The sequence below is a fragment of the Pistacia vera genome, unplaced genomic scaffold, assembly GCF_008641045.1.
Source record: "Pistacia vera cultivar Batoury unplaced genomic scaffold, PisVer_v2 Contig562, whole genome shotgun sequence".
Classification (NCBI taxonomy): Eukaryota; Viridiplantae; Streptophyta; class Magnoliopsida; order Sapindales; family Anacardiaceae; genus Pistacia; species Pistacia vera.
The window spans coordinates 239,662-260,526 of NW_022196404.1; the positions used below are offsets into that span (position 1 = coordinate 239,662).

Genomic DNA, 20,865 nt, shown 5'->3' on the forward strand with positions numbered 1-20,865 from the left:
GGGTTTTAAATTCCAGGAACGATATGAACCTGATTGCCTCATAATTCTAATGTACATTGTCAATTTAGTTTATTATTTAACCAATTTGCATATCAATTATCAGATAACATTTAACACGTTGAAATTATTTATCAAAAATGATAAATAAGTGGGGGTTGTTGACAGTGGAAAATGAGCTCTGCTTTATTCTTTTTTTTTTTTTTTTAATTAGGATTTGTACTGTGGAGATTCGGATCATTGATTTGATGCAACTGTAGTTAGAATATCGTTTTAAAGATGCTGGATAAAATAATCCATTAATTACTTTTTATGGATACAATTATTGCAGCCAAAACCATCCTTGCTTCAGCTATATAATTATCTTTCAGAAAAGCAGAAAAGGTGCACAAGACTCATAATCCGATCCTCTCAATCTTCTAGCTGTTTCTCATGGATTTCGCATTTCCAAGCTTTTCAATCCTTCTCACTTTTCTTCTCTTCTTCTATTTGGTACTGAAAATAAGGAAGAGATCAAAAACCATCGACAAAAATTTTCGTTTGCCTCCAGGGCCGTCGAAATTACCTCTCATCGGAAACATGCACCAGCTTTTTGGATCTCTACCCCATCACAGATTAACAGACTTGGCCAGGAAATATGGACCACTTATGCATCTTCAGCTTGGAGAAGTTTCTACTGTTGTTGCTTCTTCGCCCGAATATGCTAAAAAAGTTATGAAAACCAATGATGTTAGCTTTGCATCAAGGCCTGAGGTTCTAGCAACAAAAATCTTGTTCTATGATAATACTGATATAATCTTTTCACCATTTGGTGATTATTGGAGACAACTGCGACAAATTTGCACGTTGGAGCTTTTCAGCATGCGACGAGTCCAATCTTTCCGATCAATAAGACAGGAAGAGGTGTCTGCTCTCATTGATTGGATTGCTTCAAAAGCAGGATCACCAATCAACCTTACAGAGAAAATTCAATCACTAATATATGTAGCAAGTCCAAAGATCAGCAATTATTCATATCAGTAATAAAAGAAACATCAAAAGTGTGTGCAGGTTTTAACATTGCAGATCTTTTTCCTTCCATTGAATTTCTTCAATGGATCACTGGAGTCAAGTCTAAGGTAGAGAAGCTGCATGAAGAAGCTGGTAGAATGGTTGAAAAAATTATTAATACACACAAGAAGGGCCAGGCACCATTAAACATTGACAAGAGTGAAGAAGCTGAAGATCTTGTTGATGTTCTTTTGAAAGTTCAAGAGCATGGTGATCTTGAATTTTCTTTGACTACTGACAACATCAAATCAGTGATCTCCGTAAGTACTTGTGCAATTCCATACTGTAATTTCTTTTCCAATAGTTGCAACTTATTAAATTGAAGCGAAATCAGTGTTTCAATCCCATCTTTCCCTTTAATTTTCTCTGTTTAATACTTGGCTTACATCTGCAAACCTTCAAGATTCGTAACAAGCTAGAATTTGTCCTTACAAAATTTTGTTTGAGATACTGCTTTTATCTAATAGTTTAACTGAGAAAAGTTCATACATATTCCTCTTTCCAGGACATTTTTGGTGCCGGTGGGGAGACAGCTGCCACATTAATGGATGAATAATACTATGTGCACTAACCATTTGTACTAATCCAAGTACTAACATTGAAATTTTGAAATTCCCCTCCAGAAAAGAAATTAAATTTTCAATGTTAATGCTTGGATTGTTACAAATTGGTTAGTGCACATAACATTACTCTTAATAGATTGGGTCATATCCGAAATGATAAAAAAAATACAAGAGCGCTGAAGAAGGCACAAGCTGAAGTGAGGGAAGTCTTCAATAGAAAAGGCAAGATCGATGAAACAAGCATCGAGGAAATGAAATTCTTGAAGCTTCTAGTAAAAGAGACTCTAAGACTACACCCTCCTGCACCTTTTTTAGTTCCAAGAGAATGCAGAGAGAAATGTGTGATTAATGGCTTCGACATACCCATCAAAACCGGAGTCATTGTTAATGCATGGGCGATTGGAAGAGATCCAGAATATTGGAGTGAGCCCGAGATCTTCAATCCAGAGAGGTTCCTTAATAGTTCTCTTGATTTTAAGGGGACTAATTTTGAATACATCCCATTTGGTGCTGGCAGGAGAATATGCCCCGGAATGATATTCGGTCTAGCCAATGTTGAGCTTCCACTAGCCATGTTCCTGTATCATTTTCATTGGAAGCTTCCAAATGGAATGAAGAATGAAGATTTGGACATGACGGAGGCCTTTGGTATAGCAGTTGGAAGAAAACATAACCTGCACATTATTCCCATACCTTATCTTCCTCTAGCTTCGTCATCACTCACCAAAAATGATTAAAATCTTTGGATAATTAAGCTTGTTGTGCTGTGATTTGCACCAACGAGAAGTACGTATGATCCATAGTAGAGTCTATGTAGGAGTTTGTATGAAAACCCGTGATTTCGATGTTTGATCAATAGATGAATGGGAAACCAAACAATAGTACAAGAAATAAATTTTTAAAATGGTTCGGATGTTAGATGTAAATCTTACATCTATTGTTCTTGTATTGTTTTTTTATGTTTTTTCTGTATACCAGTACGGCTTTCAAAGTATCAATAAAAATATTTGATCTCTAATTTAAATAAAAAGTAAGTTTATATATTATTACAATAACAAACTTAATTATAAATAAATAAAACCTAAAAAGAATGATATGTAGCTCTTCCACACAACAAAGCTCTTCCATACTAAAGGCATGTTTTACACACGACATTATTAGCTAAACTGCATGGTACTGAATAATAATACAATGTTCGGTAACAAAACTGCACTTTAATAAATAATACAAAATTTAAAATAATGCAATTTATTCTATATTAAATAATGCATAGTCAAACAATTCTATTAGTTAATACAATTTTGCTTAACATTAATTTTACACTCAATATACAATGTCTATTATTTTTAAAATTTATGAATTAAAACATGCAATGACTGGTCAATGTTGTGTTGACCGACATTGACCATAGTTTGACCAATGTTTGATTGGCATTGACAAGTGTTAACTGGAGTTTCATGGTCAAACAATACAGCATTGAGCGGCATTGACTAAAATTGTTGGACATTGACCACTAGTTGGTTCAAATTCTGAGTTTTTTCTATAATTTTTTAGTTAAATAATAAATGAAAAATATAATTTTCTAGACTTCATCAACAGTGTTATTTGTGGAACAACTAATAAGAATCGGGAATTCAATTTCTGAGAAATATTGACTTGATTGGGTTTGTCTCCTCTTCGTTATTTATTTATTTATTTCATCAATTTCCGAGTAAATTATCAATTAACTTGTAACATATAAGAAATAATTATCCAATCTTTTTGACAAATAATTGGGGTTGTTCAGCTATGAGACCTACACGCTAGCCAACTGGGGTTGTTAACCACTTGACTTGTGACCAGATGGCAGGTCCTTATATTACCTTGAGGTCTTATGTTTGAGTTCTACCAAGTAATCACCTATCACATTTGTGACTTATCTGGTCTATTAGACTTGTAAAGTATTCAATAGATCTCAATGATTTGTTTGTGACTTATTTGACCCATTAGACTTGTAGGGTGTTTAATGAATCTCGAAAATTAGTTGAGACGCACGAAAATTGACTCAAACACTCCGATCACAAAAAAAAAAAAATAATAATAATTCGGGTTGTTGAAAATGGAGAATAATGTCTACTTATTCTATGTAAAAGTGGCGGTGGGTTCTGCCATGCCATGCCAAAATTTTCAACATCCATCGTGCTATGGGTCGTGCCAGACAACCAAAACCCAAGGCTCACGGCTACTTTAGTAAAGTAGTCAACAACTACGTTGCACTTGAATATGGTTGTTGCAAAGGTTATATTAATTTTTTTTTTTAAATTAATGGGTTATGTCATGCTGGCCCATGCGCCAAATCTTGAACTCACAGCACGGCCCACGGGCCATGGCACGGCACGAAATTTTTGTGCCGTGACATGGTGGGCCGTGCCAAAAAATTGCCCTAATTCCATGTTATTCAATGTTGGAGATTGAGACAAATGATAACATTATAGTATAGTTAAAATATCGTTTTCAAACTTTAAAAAAATATTTTAATTGTCTTTTATGGATGGAATCATTGGAACCATAACCACCCTTGAGATGCTCCAGCTAAAGAATCATCTTTTAGAAAGGCATGCATAAAGGGTATCTAAAATCAAGGTGAACAAGATTTAAGTATCCCGGTCCTCTCAATCTTCTTGTCTTCTCATGGAGTGGACATGTCCCAGCTTCTCAATCCTTCTTACCGTTGTTCTCTTCCTCTTCATGTTGCTGAAAATAAGGAAGAGATTCAAGTCCTTTGACAAAACCTTTCATTTGCCTCCAGGGCCGTTGAAATTACTGGTCATAGGAAATATGCACCTGCTTGTTGGATCTCTACCCCATCACAGATTAATAGACTTGGCCAGGAAATATGGACCATTTATGCATCTACAGCTTGGAGAGGTTTCCACTGTTGTTGTTTCTTCGCCCGAATTTGCCAAAGAAGTTATGAAAACCTATGATGTTAGCTTTGCCTCAAGGCCTGAGGTTCTNCTCAGAGATTTGGCCAAGAAATATGGACCCTTTATGCATCTACATCTTCGAGAAATTGCTGCCGTTATTATTTCATCGCCAAAGTTTGCAAAAGAAGTCATGAGAATTCATGATGTAAACTTTGCATCAAGGCCTCAGATTCTAGTAATAGAAATCTTGTCTTATGATTCTACTAATCTTGTCTTGCACCATATGGTGATTAATGGAGACAGCTAAGGACGATTTTTACATTGGACCTTTTGTTGAAGATGATGATATCTTGCTGGAAATGATGAAGTCAACACACGGTGAGAGTTGCAAGATTTTGGCGCCACGATTTGAAATGTTGCTATGCATGTAGAAGTTGTTTTTGGTCACTGTTTTAGAAAATATTTCAGTGATGTGTTTAGGTGAATTAGGTTGATAAAATGATGTATTTTGATATGTTTGTACATGCATTAGTTAGAGTGTTTGGTTTAAATTTTAAATTTGCAACTTTAGGTGGACCAGTAGCAAGTTCTTGTATAAAAACTACCCTGTTTTTTGAATGAAAAACAGAGCAAAATTTTAGTTCAAATTTTCTCTCTTTACAGCTCTCTCTCATGTCTGCTTTGGTCCTCTTTCCTTAGTATTCTCTAGCTCTAAAAACCAACAATTGGTATCAAAGTTGTTGTGATCTTTCAGAACTTGGAAAAACAAAAACCTCTTAACAAAACTCAACACCATACATAATCTTCTTCATGGCTTCAGCTCCAGCTTCACTTTCTCCACCCATCTTCAATGGAGATCAGTTCCATGTATGGGTTGTCAAGATGAAGACTTGTTTAAGAGGCCATGGGTTATGGCAATACGTGGAGGAGGAGAAGCAAGTTCCTCAGTTGGGAGTAAACCCCACACTGAACCAAATGAGGATTCATGAAGAGGAGATGTCTAAAGCACCAAGGGCCCTATCTTACATACACTCGGTAGTGACAGACCAAGTATGGCGTGTGAAACTCCTAAAGAGGCTTGGGATAAGCTTAAAGAGGAGTTTGGGGTAGCAATACAACACACAACATGCAAGTTCTAAACCTGAGAAGAGAATTTGAGATGCTTAAGATGCAAGAGACTGAGTCTGTCAAGGAGTATGTGGATAGGCTGATGAATGTGGTGAACAAGATTAAGCTACTTGGTGAAGAGTTGATTGACAAGAGGATAGTAGAAAAGGTTTTGGTCAGTTTACTTGAGAGATTTGAGGCAAAAATCTCTTCACTTGAAGACTCCAAAGACTTGTCCCAAATCAGCTTAGCAGAATTTGTGCATTCTCTTCAAGCACAAGAGTAGAGGAGGTTGCTGATGCAGAAAGACTCAAGTGAAGGAACCATGATAGCAAGCCAAAACAGGAGGTATGCTGGAGAGAAGAAGGGAAAGGACGAAGTTAACAACGAAGGAGGAAAAAATGCGGGAATGAGAACCTTTCCTCCTTGTCCTCATTGCAAGAAAAAGAACCACTCTGAAAACAGATGTTGGTTTAGGCCTGGCATACAATGTAGGTCTTGTAAGTAGTTTGGACATGTAGAAAGGATGTGCAAGAATAAAGGAGGGCAACAGGAGCATCAATCCTAAGAAGTGGAGAATCAACAGCAGAGTCAAGAACCTGAGCAGTTGTTTATGGCTTCAGGATGTGTAGGTGATTGTGATCAAGAGTTGTGGTTAATTGACAGTGGTTGCACCAACCATATGACTCCAAACCTTGGTCATTTTGTGAACTTAGATCAGAGTTATCGATCCAAAGTGAAGATAGAAAATGGAGAGCTACTAGAGGTCAGAAGCAAGGGAAATGTTTCTGTCCAAACCAAGTCAGGTACCAAATTCATACATGATATTTTATTTGTTCCCGAAATTAGTCAAAGCTTACTAAGTGTAGGACAAATGCTTGAGAGAAATTACTCTTTGCATTTTAAAAACTCAGCATGTGTCATTATAGAATGTGATGGGAGTGAGTTAATGAGAGTTAGAATGCAAGGAAAAAGCTTCCTGGTAGAGTGGGGAAAGGCTGTTTTTCAAAACCATTCAGCTAACATAGTCAATAGAGATGTCAAGGTGGATGAGTGTGTTGTTTGGAATTGGGAAAAAAGTCAGGTTAAAGTCAAGCCAAGCTTCCAGCAGGATAGAATGCCTGAAAGTCAGATTGAAGAAGTGAATTCAGATGAAGTTGATGAAGTTCCAGTCAGAGGTACAAAGCCAATATCTGAACTTTATGACAGAGGCAATGTGGCTGAGTTAGAACCAACAAGCTACAATGAGGTAGTCAAATCTGATGCTTGGAGAAGCTGCAATGGAGGAGGAGTTCTCTTTACTAATGAAGAACAAATTGCAGATATAATGACCAAAGCTTTGTCCAAAGCCAAGTTTGAAGAATTAAAGCTCACTTAGTGTTTCCAGCAAAGATATCAAGGAGGAGTGTTGAAGATGATGATATCTTGCTGGAAATGATGAAGTCAATACACAGTGGGAGTTGCAAGATTGTGGTGCCACGGTTTGAAATGCTGCTGTGCATGCAGAAGTTGTTTTTGGTCACTGTTTTAGAAAATATTTCAGTGATGTGTTTAGGTGAATTAGTTTGATAAAATAATGTATTTTGATATATTTGTACGTGGATTAGTTGGAGTGTTTGGTTTAAATTTTAAATTTGTAACTTTACGTGGAACAGTAGCAAGTTCTTGTATAAAAACTACCACTGTTTTTTGAATGAAAAACAGAGTAAAATTTCTGTTCAGATTTGCTCTCTTTATAGCTCTATCTCACGTCTGCTTTAGTCCTCTTTCCTTAATATTCTCCAGCTCTAAAAACCAACAGCTTTTAAGCACGAAACAAGTCCAGTCTTTCCGATTTATAAGAGAGGCGGAGGTGTCTACTCTCGTTGATTGGATTGCTTCAAAAGCAGGCCAAATCAGAAACAAATGGAAAGATCAAGACTTGTTCATATCAATTATCAAAGAAGCTACAGTTGCTTCAGGAGGTTTTAACATTGCTGATCTGTTTCTGTCTATTAAATTTCTTGAATCTGTGAGTGGAATCAGGCCTTAACTAGAGAGGATGCATAAACAAACTGACAGGATAATTGAAAACATTATCAATGAACACAAGAAGGGTCAGGCAACATTAAAAATTGGTGAAGAAGGTGAAGATCTGGTTGATGTTCTTTTGAAAGTTTCAAGAGCATGGTGTTCTTGAATTTTCCTTAACTACTGAGAACCTCAAAGCAGTAATCTTGGTAAGTTTTTTCAATTCTCATATTTGAACTTAACTTGGTGTTTATTTTTATCTCCTAATTGCCGAGTAGAATATACAAGTAATGTTTGTATAGCAAGTGGGTTGTGTGAAACTTAATTTCTGTCAAATGGTTTGGCTCAGATTGGTGAATAAATTTTCTTTTCAGGATATTTTAAAAAAAAAAAAAAAAAAAAATTATTGCTAAGCAAGTCTTTGGAAAGACTTGAGGATTGTTTTATTATTTTAAGTAGTATTTTTAAAATATTATTGATAGATAGAGTTGGGTGATTATTACGAGATAAAATTTAGAAATTAATTAAAAAAAACCTTCTTGGTTTGCTAATTTAACTTAATACCCCAATATATAAAAATCTTATAAAATGACAAAAACACCCCCACCACACACAGTTGCTAGATTCCATCTACCACTATTGGAATCTGACTAGAATTTGGCATTACGACGCATGACCGACTGGATCTGACGGGTCGTGAGCCGAGATGACATTTTCCAGCCAGATGCCAGATCCACCGTGGATCTGGCCTTTTCTCTGGCCGGAAAAGGCCAGATCTACAGCCAAATTTGACCGTGTTTGGTTGCCAACGATGGCCAGAGTTATAGCGGTGGTGGCCTGAATCTGGCAAATGTGGGTGAATGGGAGTGTTTTTGTCAATTTCTAAACTTTTTTTTTCGGGAGGGTGTTTAGTTAAATTAATAAACTTAGGGGGTTTAAAAGTTAAATAAAATATAATAGTATTTTCAGAATAGGAAAACAAATATTTATTTTGGAAATAGTATTAATAAGATAGGAAAAAATAATTTATCAAACGGAGATTCTTGGTGAAACAAAATTATTAAAGATAAAGATACAGAAAAGAAAAGTAGACGATTGTAATATAAACTTAACAATAGTTTACCAAAAGCCCATGCTGACAAAAGTATGTGTATTTTAAATGGAAAAAAAAAAAACAATAAAAAAGTTTAAAAAATATATATTATACTATTAATTTTGAGATGAAGAGTAAACCCAAACCAATGAGTTCATATTTTATTCAGTTCGGGTCGATTTGGACCGGTTTGGGCTTTCGAGTTCGGGTCCATTTGTTAAGACACCCTCTTTAAAGTTTTAAAAGTAAATGATTTTCTTATGGAGCCCCATAGATTCCATGAATATCCTTCATTCTATATTTTTCTTTTATATATTTTTAAAAAGTTAACATTTTGATCCCTTCACTTATACTATATGCCTCTCAGCATCGTTATTCCTGAAATAGAAATTTAGATAATTAAATTGAAAATTCAGAAAAAGATTAAAGTCGAAAATTCTAAAAGATAAATTCGCCTGTGGAGGCGTTTTGCAATGAAAGTAAGGAGCTCTTGAGTAAGACTGGCCCAATCGGGTATGATCTGATCTATGGCTGGCAAATTCACAAAGAAGAACAAGAAAACAAAGAGAAAGTTATCTTTGAAATGAACTAGTGAACTGAAATGATTTTAAAAGGACAATAATAAATTTTGTCAGAATTCAAACACTTAATTAATGACAACCAAGATCAGTAAGGTAAAACTCGATTTCTAATTTCAAGTACCTGATTCGAACTTGATTTTTTAAGCTCGATCTGAATTAGTTACTGTAGCACTCAAGTTAAGTTCAATTACCCAGATACTCAACTCGATTTCGCCCCCATCTGCTACAGTCAAATATTATCTTTATTTGACTAATACAACCAAAACTCATTAAAAAACGGATAATTTAATTAAAAATATATTTATTTTTTAAGAACGAAACATGTATACATTCAAAAACTAGAGAATTTCAAATAAACAACATATATTCAGACGTCTAAATCTGAGAATTTTCATTTAAAAAAAAAAAAAAAAAACACAGATATGATCTTGATGATTTAAAAGGATGTGAGCTCTTGCCTTTTTCTGAAGTTAACAACAGTATATACATAGACACCTCTCTTCCAAACGATGATGTATTTATATAAAAAACTCTACAGATAAGAATTACCAAAACACAAAATTTTACCTTCTTGCGAATTTTTTAGCTTTCAGGCGAATGTCTCCATATTTGAGAATATATACTCTTCTGTTTCAGATAGAGAAGAAATTCTACAGATAAATTAAGCATCACAAACAATTTTTTTTCTAATACATTAACATTCATTATTTAGCAGGAAGTTGGGAGAGAATTTCCATATCCTGGAATTAAATTAAACTTCAAGGTACCGAGGATCCATCATACCGATGGCAAAGTACCAAATCAAAGTTATTTGTCAGACTTAATAGCTCTTGAAATTTGTAACAAATATTCATATTTCTGAAGTCTACAAATTAACATGCATTTTTCAATTGAAACTGAAGCAAATCGAACAAAGAACAGTTACATTTGCAGCTGAGCCTGAGCAGGAATTCACTTTCCAAGTACCCAAGCTGGTGGAGGCCAGAAAGGGTTAGGCAAATGTAGAATTCTCTCAGAAGAATGATCCTTTAAGTTAAAAATTGAGAAGAAACTGAAAGAAATCGAAAAATGAAGAGAAAGGGAATTCAATATTATTGAACTTGAGTAAGTAATGAGATTACAATGTTAGGGATTTATATACACAGAGCTTGGTAGGAGAGAAAGTAAAGAAGTGAAAGAGTAAAGTAGAGAGCTTATGAAATGAACAAGACAACAGCTCTTAACAATTCCAAAACGACACCGTTGCTTGTTAGTGACATATGAGAAATTACAATCAGCTCCTCTAACTTTGATCATTTGCACTTTTCAGCCTTTCACCAACATTCCCCCTCAAACTCAACTACACTACTTTGAACTCTGTGATCAATCACCAACATTCCCTGTAGTAACAACTACCCTTAGGAAACTTTGCCTGAATTGATGCATCTGAGTAGCAACACTATAGTTGTCAAAGACTCTGTGGTCAACAAAAATATCACCATCTAGATCATATGATGTATGTACAAAGTAAATTATAAGGATGAAATTGGGAGAGAGCTTCTAGAACTCTAGTGATTAAACAAAAAGGTCCACTGACTCCATCATACAAAAACAAAAGAACCAAATATGAAAGATCATATTAAGCCTGAATAAAGTATTGGGGTGCAAATGGAGAAGATAGTGTAAAATAATGAACACCATGTTCAATCAATATATTATCAACTAACTAGTCAAGAGGTTTCATTTCATAACAAGTTTTGTCTTTTTAACAAATACTTTATACATCAACATCCGAGATTTGAATACAGTATGTACTGCACAATAAATTAGCTAGAACTAGTTGCTAATTAAATATCCAGTTTGTGACATTCATTTTTGTTGGTGTATGTGTCCTAAAACTAATGATAGATGTAAGGTTTAAGGAAATATTTATATATAAACTTTGTAAAGTTTTATCATTAATAAAATGACGATTATTCTATGCTAGCTACTTTATGTCATCTATATTTAATTAAGTTGCGTATATCCTTGAGCTTATTCTGGAAAGAATTCTATTTTCAAAGAGTTTGAGAATATGAGTATCATGATTCTTTTATGTAACTTGCTCTTAAGTATGTTCCTGATCAGATGTGATAATAATCGGGGGCAATATTATTGCAAGATCAGCATTATTGTGTGCCGTCATTGATTACCATGAGATGTTGATGGTTGGGTGATGATAGTCATATCATAAGAGCACGAGTAATGAGGTGATTTATTAGAGAATGAAGCATCGAACGTGACCGTTCGATGATTGATCATATGAGTATAATATCTTTAGTCAATGATCATCTTTATGTGCATTAGTGTCACTTTATCCCTAGACTTGAGATGCGATTGTGTCTTGTGCATGGGTGTTCATGGTTCTTCAGTACATTATCACTAGATTGTATATATCTAGTGTGTAGTGCTTGTTGATCATGAGTTAATCATGTATGAAATCATATGCGTATTCAATAAGGAATCTGATGGCTCGGATGTTAAGAGCTTAAGTGTTCTAAGGGATCAACGAATGTGAAAGAAGTCTTTGGCCAAAGCATTTGTGTTTTATGAATAGTTTCCTAGAAACACAGTTCCATATTTTAAGATGATTCAAATTATGTGATCAAGTTAGGGATTTGACAATACCATGGTCTGCATTTGATTGGAACACGACATCGGAGGGAATGAGGTGACATGACTGAAACACTCAATTTTATAAGTTCATATGATCTCACTTCATTCATTGATTGGAGGCTATGATATGTCTGTAAGGAATATGGAGAGATCCTGTGTGTATCAATCTAGAGATACCACACTTGCGATATTTTGCGAGGATTTAATAAGGAGAAAGAAATAGTAAAGGAGTCGGTAATTTTTCTTACTCACTCTTATTTTGTATTTCATGTTTGATACATATATACATGTATGTGTTATTTATATTAAATCATTATTAGCTTGATTATAATGACAAAATTGGGGAGGAAGTTTTAAAATATGAGCAACCGGACTCGTTCGCTAAACGTTCCTAACCACACCAATTTCACCATTCCATGCTTGTCAGCTGACCTTGGAATTTTTCTGTCACAGTTATCTCCGCTGCTTCTTCACTGTTTCTACTCAACGGCACTGGCCATGAGCTCTTGTCTGTAACTGAAGTTAAAAACCATATATACATACCACATCAGTCATTCTCTCTGCCAAAGCTTGCATTAGCATTCATTATATAACGTGAGTAATTGTGAGCATGAAGTTCAAAGAGAACTTCCATATCTCCTAGAATTTAACTTTAACATACGCTGACTCCAACGTACAAAAAATCATATTAAGCTTAATTAAGACACAAAAATAAGCTCTTGACATTTCTCTAATGAATTTTTATATTTCTAAAAAACTAAAGTGTGGAAAAAATAAGAAACAGAGCATACTAATTAAGACACACAAATTTACTAGAGAGGAAGTGCTAATTAAGATTCATTTTCAATTCAAATTGAAACAACTAGAACAAGGAAACACTTACTTCAACCAGGCTGGTGGAGGCCAGAAACACAGGCTACTAACATATGCTCAGATGCACTTAGGGCTGTAAACGAGCCGAGCTAGCTTGGCTCGACTCGGTAAAAGCTCGTTTAGAGCTCCGCTCGATAAGGCTCGACTCGACTCGACTTGAACTCGGTTTGTTTACCGAGTCGAGTTCGAACACAGTGAAGCTCGGCTCGTGGGCTCGCGAGCCTAGTTCAACTCAAGTAAGCACTGTACACTTACACAAGGTACTTTGGTGATAAATCTGATGAAGAAGACGTGGTTCACGACAAAGAGTTGATGGCGACTAGGAGGTGTGTTGGTGCTGCCGACAAACCGTGGTGGAGATTGATAAAATTTTGGGGATTACGACGACTGGGAGGTGTGGTTTACTGGTTTTAGGGATTGAAAAATCCGGGGGGTGTTTTTCATTTTTTAAAATTTAAAAAATCAGGGGCATGTTTTGTCATTTTTTAAAATTTAGGGATTAGGCTCGCGAGCTCAACTCGAACTCGACCGAGCTCGAGCTCGAGTCTCAATTCTGAGGCTCGCCAGGCTCAAGCTCTAGCTCGAGCTCGATACTGTTGTAAACGACAAGAGCTCGATAAGCCAAAAGCTTGGCTTGGCTCGGCTCGGCTCGGCTCGGCTCGTTTACAGCCCTAGATGCATGCACCATTATTTAAGTCCCAAGTTAAGGTATCCTGCCCAGGGTAATCATCATCTATCCAAACAGAAAATGTACAACAAATTTCCCCCACAAACAACACTCGATCTACCGAGTCTAATCCACAACCTATCCAAACCCATTTCCCCTCCTTCTCATTAAGCCTAAATACTTAAATATAATACTTATCATCATCATCATCATTGTCGTCATAATGGTCCTCATGGTATTCACCATTATCATAACTATCAAAATGGTCCTCATGTTATTCACCATGATCATAATGGTCCTCATGGTATGCACCTACCAAAAACAAATCATTAAATGACCCTACCAAATATAGTATCGGACGACTCTGACTGAACCCTTGCTCTGTCGCAACTTGAGTAACAATCAAAGATTTAAGATCCACAGTTACAATACGACTGCTGGATAACACAACATAAAACTTGTCATTATAATAAATAAAATCCTCAACAGACTCATAAAACAGAAGTCCTATATGTATATGACGCCAATTTTGGTCTACATTTCTCCAGATTCCCAGTGTCCTTTCATCATATCTAGCCATAGCAGCAAATTCTTCACCACACTCATCAAAAAAACGAAGAGAAACCACTTTTGAAAAACCATACCCAACAGCTGGGGTAAAATTCTTTTGATAATGGACTTGGTTAAGAGACATACTGGGGTCAACCTTGCTGGTGGTAGATCCACCTCCCTTTGGTTTGACTCTTGGCACACCTTAGGCCCACTTCATCATATTATTCCTCAAGGGTGTTCTACAGCTCGGGTCTAGGACATAGGGCATCTGGCGGTGATGTTTTGGTTAATGGGCAGTGGAGATGGCCAGATATCATTAGGGACAGGTTTCCTCATGTTGTGGACCAAGTTCCTTCTATTTCGGGGTCCTTATGGAAAGATGAAACTTTCTACAAGACGACTGATGGACGACGAACTAATTTCTCCTCATCCCAGACATGGAAGGATTTGTCAATGGAGAATACTAAGGCTCCTTGGGCTACTATTGTTTGGAATAGCACTAGTATCCCATGAGATGCCTTTATATTATGGCTTGTCATTCGAAAGAAACTTCTAACCAAAGGCCAGATGCAGGAGTGGAGTAGCTTTGAGGATCCTTCGTGTGTTTTATATGGCAATATTGTAGTTTGGTCTTCGAGAATCTTCGAAGGAAAGAAAGTTAAAGCTGTAACAGGTAGGCTTCTCCTTCGGGCATCTGTCTATGCAGTGTGACAAGAGAGAAATCAGGGTATTTTTCAAAGAAAACTCAAGAGCCTGGAGTATGTGAAGCGGCAAGTCATAGACATTGTTAGCCTTAGATTGAGCAGCCTTCATTTTAAAAATACTGGAAGAACTACAAGAGTAATTGTAAAACCCCATTCTAATTATATATATATTCCCTTTGGTTTTGTTTATAAGGAGGGACTTTTCTGTCAAATTTTAAAGTTTGGTTAGTGGTGAAAACGAAGAAATGGAAACTGTTGGGTTTGCAGGTAGCAAGGGCACAAAATCTGGTTGTCTTTGTAAGGAAAAGATGATGTGGCAGGGTTATATTAGAATTAAGAGAATTTGGGGGCTGTTGTAAGAAAAAAAAAATTGTTTTATATAAATTTGGGTTGCTCGCCCAAATGAAGAAGAAGAAAGTGGGGAGAAGAAAACCGAGAAAAAGAAAAGAAAGAGAGAAAGGAAGAGAGAGAAGGGAGAAAAGAAGGAAGAAGGAAGAGAGAACGTTCGGCTGAGAGGAGGAAGGGAAAGAAAAAGATAAATGAGGGAGAGAAAGTGAGGTGAAGAGAAGGATGATGCTTGGGGCAGCTGCGTATTTCGGGTTGAGCTGAATTTTTTGTGTGAGTGGTTTCCTTAAAACTTTTCCAAAACCTAAACCTTTTTCGATTGCTTGTTAAGTGAATGTATTATCTCATGCTGTTTGATACAACTTACTGTTGACTGTGGCTTTCCTTGCTTGCATGTGTTCGGTTGAACATGGAATGAGTGAAACTGCATCAGATGTGGTCCTGATGAAATATACTTGTGTTGCATGTCACTATATCTTTCCTAAAAACACAAGACTCATGTTTGTATATTGATGTCTTGTTGAGAGTCTTGTTATTTTGTGAAACTGATTAAAAATCCTCCCTTCATGCTTCGGCCAGGTTGTAATTATTTCACTGGTTTTGGTCTATAAATATGTGACTTCATGCAGCATATTTTGGTATGAAAAAGGATGGTTTCGTGGAATTTTTATAATGGAATGTGTGCTTATAATGAGATGGAAATGGCGTTATAAAGAGGAATTAAATTTTGGCTGGTTAACATGCTTGGAAAGGCTGAAATTTTCGCTCTAGAATAAAATAACCACAAGTGTTTTCTTGCTTGTTCTCGACATGGGGAAGTTTCTTTTACTTGTAAATGAAGTGCTGTAAATGAGGTCTTTGGCTTGGTGTAATATAGGTGATTAAAAGGCAGGTCAAAGGGAGTTATTTAATGTCCAAGAAGATTTTATTTTGGGTTATTTTATTCAATTATTTGTGCAAATAACCGTGAAGGCACAAAAGAGAATTTTAAGTACTTTGTTTATTCATGTTTATTTTATTCTAGTATGAAATATTCTTATCATTACCATTATTATTATTATTATTATTATTATTATTATTATTATTATTATTTGCTCTTTGGTTTAATTATAATTATGATGTGTTATATGCGTTTTGGCTTTTAAAAGTGATATTTGCTTATGATTAGTATCAGACATATGCTACGATCACGTGATGTTGAAGTAATTTTCAATATGGGTTAAACCGTTAGTTTCTTAAACATGTTTAAAAGATTGCAATTTCATCCTTGTATGTGATTTTGAATATTATGTCATATATGCATGATTTATAAGCACTTATATAATATGCTCTTGACTTATATGTTACTTGAGATTATGAATGAGATATTTGTGGTGCTACAACCACCCTACGAAGTACCCATCCCCCAGTTTCAGGCTCTGTCCATGCGATGCAGGATTCGCTGGGTATTGAGATATTCTGTCTTTTGGCTCTGCGCATGCGTATTGACATATTTAGTGCTCTGCCTGGGCATTGAGCTTGTCCGCTTTGCCGGGTATTGAGATGTTTTTTCCTAGCTCTACCTGTGTGTGGGATGCCCACCAGGTATCGAGATTTTTCCCCAGGGTACTAGTTATGGTGAGAACCTTTAGTATCAGCTTACTATTTCAAAAACATGATATCAGTTTAAAGTTTTCAGATACCAGCTTACAGTTTTCAGTATCAGTTAATAGTTTCAGTTTTCAGTATCTGATGGATAGTTTGCATTAGTTATATGAAACGTTCGATGTTTGTAGCATGATTTATAGAAAACATTGTCTTTAGAAGCATAAGCATTTACAGCTATTCTTTAAGTTCTCATAAAGGAGTTTTCAGCAATTAATGATGAGCTAGGATTCAGAAATTGTTGTCAGTTTAATTGATCAGATTATAATACTTAGAACAATTAGAAATGAGTTATGCATGCATACATGAATGATTAGCTACCACCATATCATGTTCATGGAATCATGTTGTTTTTAGTATTTTATAAGAACCATTGCATGCCATAACTTTTGTTTGACAAATGTTTTGCAAACTTCCCCTTTCCCTCACTCACTGAGTGTTTTAGCTCACCCCCTTTCAAAAAAATGTTTTCCTCCCCCCAGGTTTACAGGGAGATCGTGCCGAGCAGTGAGTCACTGCTCAAGGTTGTGCCACGCGTCGACATCTTTTTATGTGGGTTTTACATTTATGCCGTATTGTATCTTTGGACTTTCGTTTCAAAAACTCATATTTCCCATCATGTATTTCCTTTTGTTTATGTTTCAGAATGTGTTGTATAAGTGGAAAACCTGGTACCACAAGTTTTCCTAAATCTTTTCTTTTGTAAAACGAAAGATGGTGTACGTTTTTTTTTTTTTTGAGATGTTGGAAATGAAAACACTATGATGTTATTCAGAAAAAGTAAGTTCTTTAACAGTTTTCACAGTTTTTCTACATGGCACGTCTCGGGTATCCGAGTCCTATGGGAGCGTCGGGATCCTACGAGATGAGGAAATTCGGGATGGGTCGTGTCATTGATTCTTGTGGGGAGACGTTTTACGATGGAGAAGAGGTCTCCAGGAAGTCTACTCCAATCGCGTTTCATATATACTATCCATGGCTAAGAAGAAGCAGAGGAGGAAGACGAAAAAGAAGATCAGAGTTTTTAGCTTTTCTTGTCCCTTCCATTACTTCAAGCAGCATAAGATTGGTTTAACTTTTGAGAAATCCAAAATTTATGGGATGGTAATATTTATCTATCTCCACAAAACCCTATAACTTTACAGAAAGAATAATTGACCAAAGAATGAGTTGATAATAGATGTACAAATACCCTTAAATATAATTCATGTATTTTTTTTTTTTTTTAGATATATATTTACAGTTACAATGATATGCAAAGATTGAAAATTCATCTTTTAGTTATATATATGAAGGTATTTGAGGCTTTTCATTAATTTTAACAGAGTTTAATAATGTATAGATAGTGTAAGTGACAATTAGATTCCAATGTTTAAATAAGTGATATTAAATACTCAATCGTTATCATATAGTGACATTTTCATCCAAAAGATTAGTGCCAATAGTCTAATCCGTTAGATGGAAGGGTAAAGTTGGAAATCATATGAAAATTAATAAGATTGAAAAACAAAAGAGTTTATCTTTTTGTGTCACATAATAGCACAACTAATCATGGGTAACAAATGGATAAAGTACACAAATTATTATTTTTAACTACTATATCATTAAATAATTTTATAATAAAACTTTATTTCCTTGATTTAAACACTTATTATTATAATTTTAGTGGAAAGAAATAATTTTTCTATCATGAAAAACATTTTTTTTTAGATTTTGTATATTTATGAAAAATTTACTTGAGAATTGACCGATTTCATTTCATTTCAACACCTATAGAAGACTAAGCAACACATAGAAAGTGGAAATCAAGATGCATATACATATAGATATAAATCGAATGGAAACGAGTAGAAAAAAAAAACGTTTACTTCAACCAAGCTGGAGGCGGCCAGAAAAGTTTCAAATAGCCTGAAAAAACAGAGAGTTCCCCAACTACATGATTTTTGCAGTCACAAATCCAAGTACCCAGTCCGGGGTAATTGGCAATAGAGCTAAAATCTTCATAGTACACACTGACACAACCCGCGACCTCCTTAATCGGAAACGAATATTGTAAAACCCCATTCTAATAATATATATATTCCCTTTGGTTTTGTTTATAAGGAGGGACTTTTCTGTCAAATTTTAAAGTTTGGTTAGTGGTGAAAACGAAGAAATGGAAACTGTTGGGTTTGCATGTAGCAAGGGCACAAAATCTAGATGTTTTTGTAAGGAAAAGATGATGTGGCAGGGTTATATTAGAATTAAGAGAATTTGGGGGCTGTTGTAAGAAAAAAAAAATGTTTTATATAAATTTGGGCTGCTCGCCCAAATGAAGAAGAAGAAAGTGGGGAGAAGAAAACCGAGAAAAAGAAAAGAAAGAGAGAAAGGAAGAGAGAGAAGGGAGAAAAGAAGGAAGAAGGAAGAGAGAACGTTCGGCTGAGAGGAGGAAGGGAAAGAAAAAGATAAATGAGGGAGGGAAAGTGAGGTGAAGAGAAGGATGATGCTTAGGGGCAGCTGGGTATTTCGGGTTGAGCTAAATTTTTTGTGTGAGTGGTTTTAATGAAAACTTTCCTTAAAATTTTAGATCTATGCTTGCATGTTAATTTCTAGTATGCCATTTTTGTATTTTGATGAGGTTTGAGATAAATGTGAAGCTTGCTTGGTTTATTTTTCTTTGCATGTTTTCGGACAGATTCTAGAGTGGTTGTTTTGAGTTTTTAAAATGAAATGAACTTGCTTGCTAATTGAACTTGCATGCATTTGGTTGTTTCAATAAACTGTGATGGTGGCTGCATATTTTGGTTGCATGCACTTGGCTGGACTGCATTTTGAGAGGTGCTTGAGTTATGTATTTGGACTAAATTTTGGTTGGTTGAATACGCTTGCATGCTTCCACTTGGACTGTCTTTGAGAAAATTGATTTCCATGGTGTTTTAAAATGTTGGGAGTTAAGGTATTTTGCCTGTTAAAACGTTAAAGAAAGGACTGAGATTTGTGAGGTTGGTAATAATTTTCTTGGTAAAAAGGGGAAATGGGGTGCTTTTCGTCAGCTTTGAAAGTGTATTTTAAAAACTTGCATTTCACCCCCTATTTTCCATGAAATCTCATACGTTGACATGATTTATCCTTATATAAAATATTCTTATATTATTATTATTATTATTATTATTGCTATTGGGTTTAATTATAATTATAATGTGTTATATGAGTTTTGACTTTTAAAAGTGATTTTTTGCTTATGATTTGTATCGGATATATGCTAAGCTCATGTGATGTTGAAATAATTTTCAATCTGGGTTAAACCATCAGATTCTGAAACATGTTTAGAAAATTGCCGTTTCACCCCTATATGTGATTTTGAATATTATGTCATATATGTATGATTTATAAGCACTTACGAAATATCCTCTTGACTTACATGTTACTTGAGATTATGCATGAGATTGTTATGGTGCTAAAACCACCCTACGAGGTACCCATCCCCCAGTTTTAGGCTCTGCCCACGTGATGCAGGATTCCGCTGGGTATTGAGATATTTGGTCTTTAGGCTCTGCGCATGCGTATTGAGATATTTAGTGCTCTGCCTGGGCGTTAAGTTTGTCCGCCAGGTATTGAGATGGTTTTCTTCAGGCTCTGCCCGCGCGATGGTAGATCTTGCCGGGTATTGAGATGTATTTCCCAGCTCTGCCTGTGTGTGGGATGCCCACCAGGTATCGAGATTTTTTCTCAGGGTACTAGTTGTGGTGAGAACCTTTAGTATCAGTTTACTGTTTCGAAACAGGATATCAGTTTAAAGTTTTCAGATACCATTTGATGTTTGTAGCATGATTTATAGAAAACATTGTCTTTAGAAGCATAAGCATTTACAACTATTCTTTAAGTTCTCATAAAAGAATTTTCAGCATTTAGTGATGAAGTAGGATCAGAAATGTTGTCAGTTTAATTGATCAGATTAATACTTAGAACAATTAGAAATGAGTTATGCATGCTACATGGATGATTAGCTACCACCATAAAAGAATGTTCATGGAATCATGTTGTTTCTGTATTTATAAGAACCATTGCCTACCATAACTTTTGTTTGACGAATGTTTTGCAAACTTCCCCTTTCCCCACTCATGAGTTTTAGCTCAACCCTTTCAAAAAAAAGTTTCCCC

At 35.4% G+C, this 20,865-nt stretch overlaps 2 protein-coding genes across 2 annotated transcripts; both read left to right on the forward strand.

Annotated features, from left to right (window-relative positions):
* The first annotated feature begins 431 nt into the window (after nucleotides 1-431).
* On the forward strand, nucleotides 432-2,443 carry LOC116108360 (premnaspirodiene oxygenase-like). Its single transcript, XM_031394608.1, is given in 4 exon segments — nucleotides 432-979; nucleotides 982-1,307; nucleotides 1,553-1,593; nucleotides 1,747-2,443. Coding segments are annotated over 4 exon segments (1,371 nt in total). The 5' UTR covers nucleotides 432-576; the 3' UTR covers nucleotides 2,348-2,443.
* Nucleotides 2,444-4,280: 1,837 nt separating this feature from the next.
* Nucleotides 4,281-4,823, forward strand: LOC116108329 (cytochrome P450 71D9-like). Its single transcript, XM_031394576.1, has one exon. It carries the CDS (start codon nucleotides 4,281-4,283, stop codon nucleotides 4,821-4,823), a length of 543 nt encoding a protein of 180 aa, XP_031250436.1.
* The last annotated feature ends 16,042 nt before the right edge of the window (nucleotides 4,824-20,865 follow it).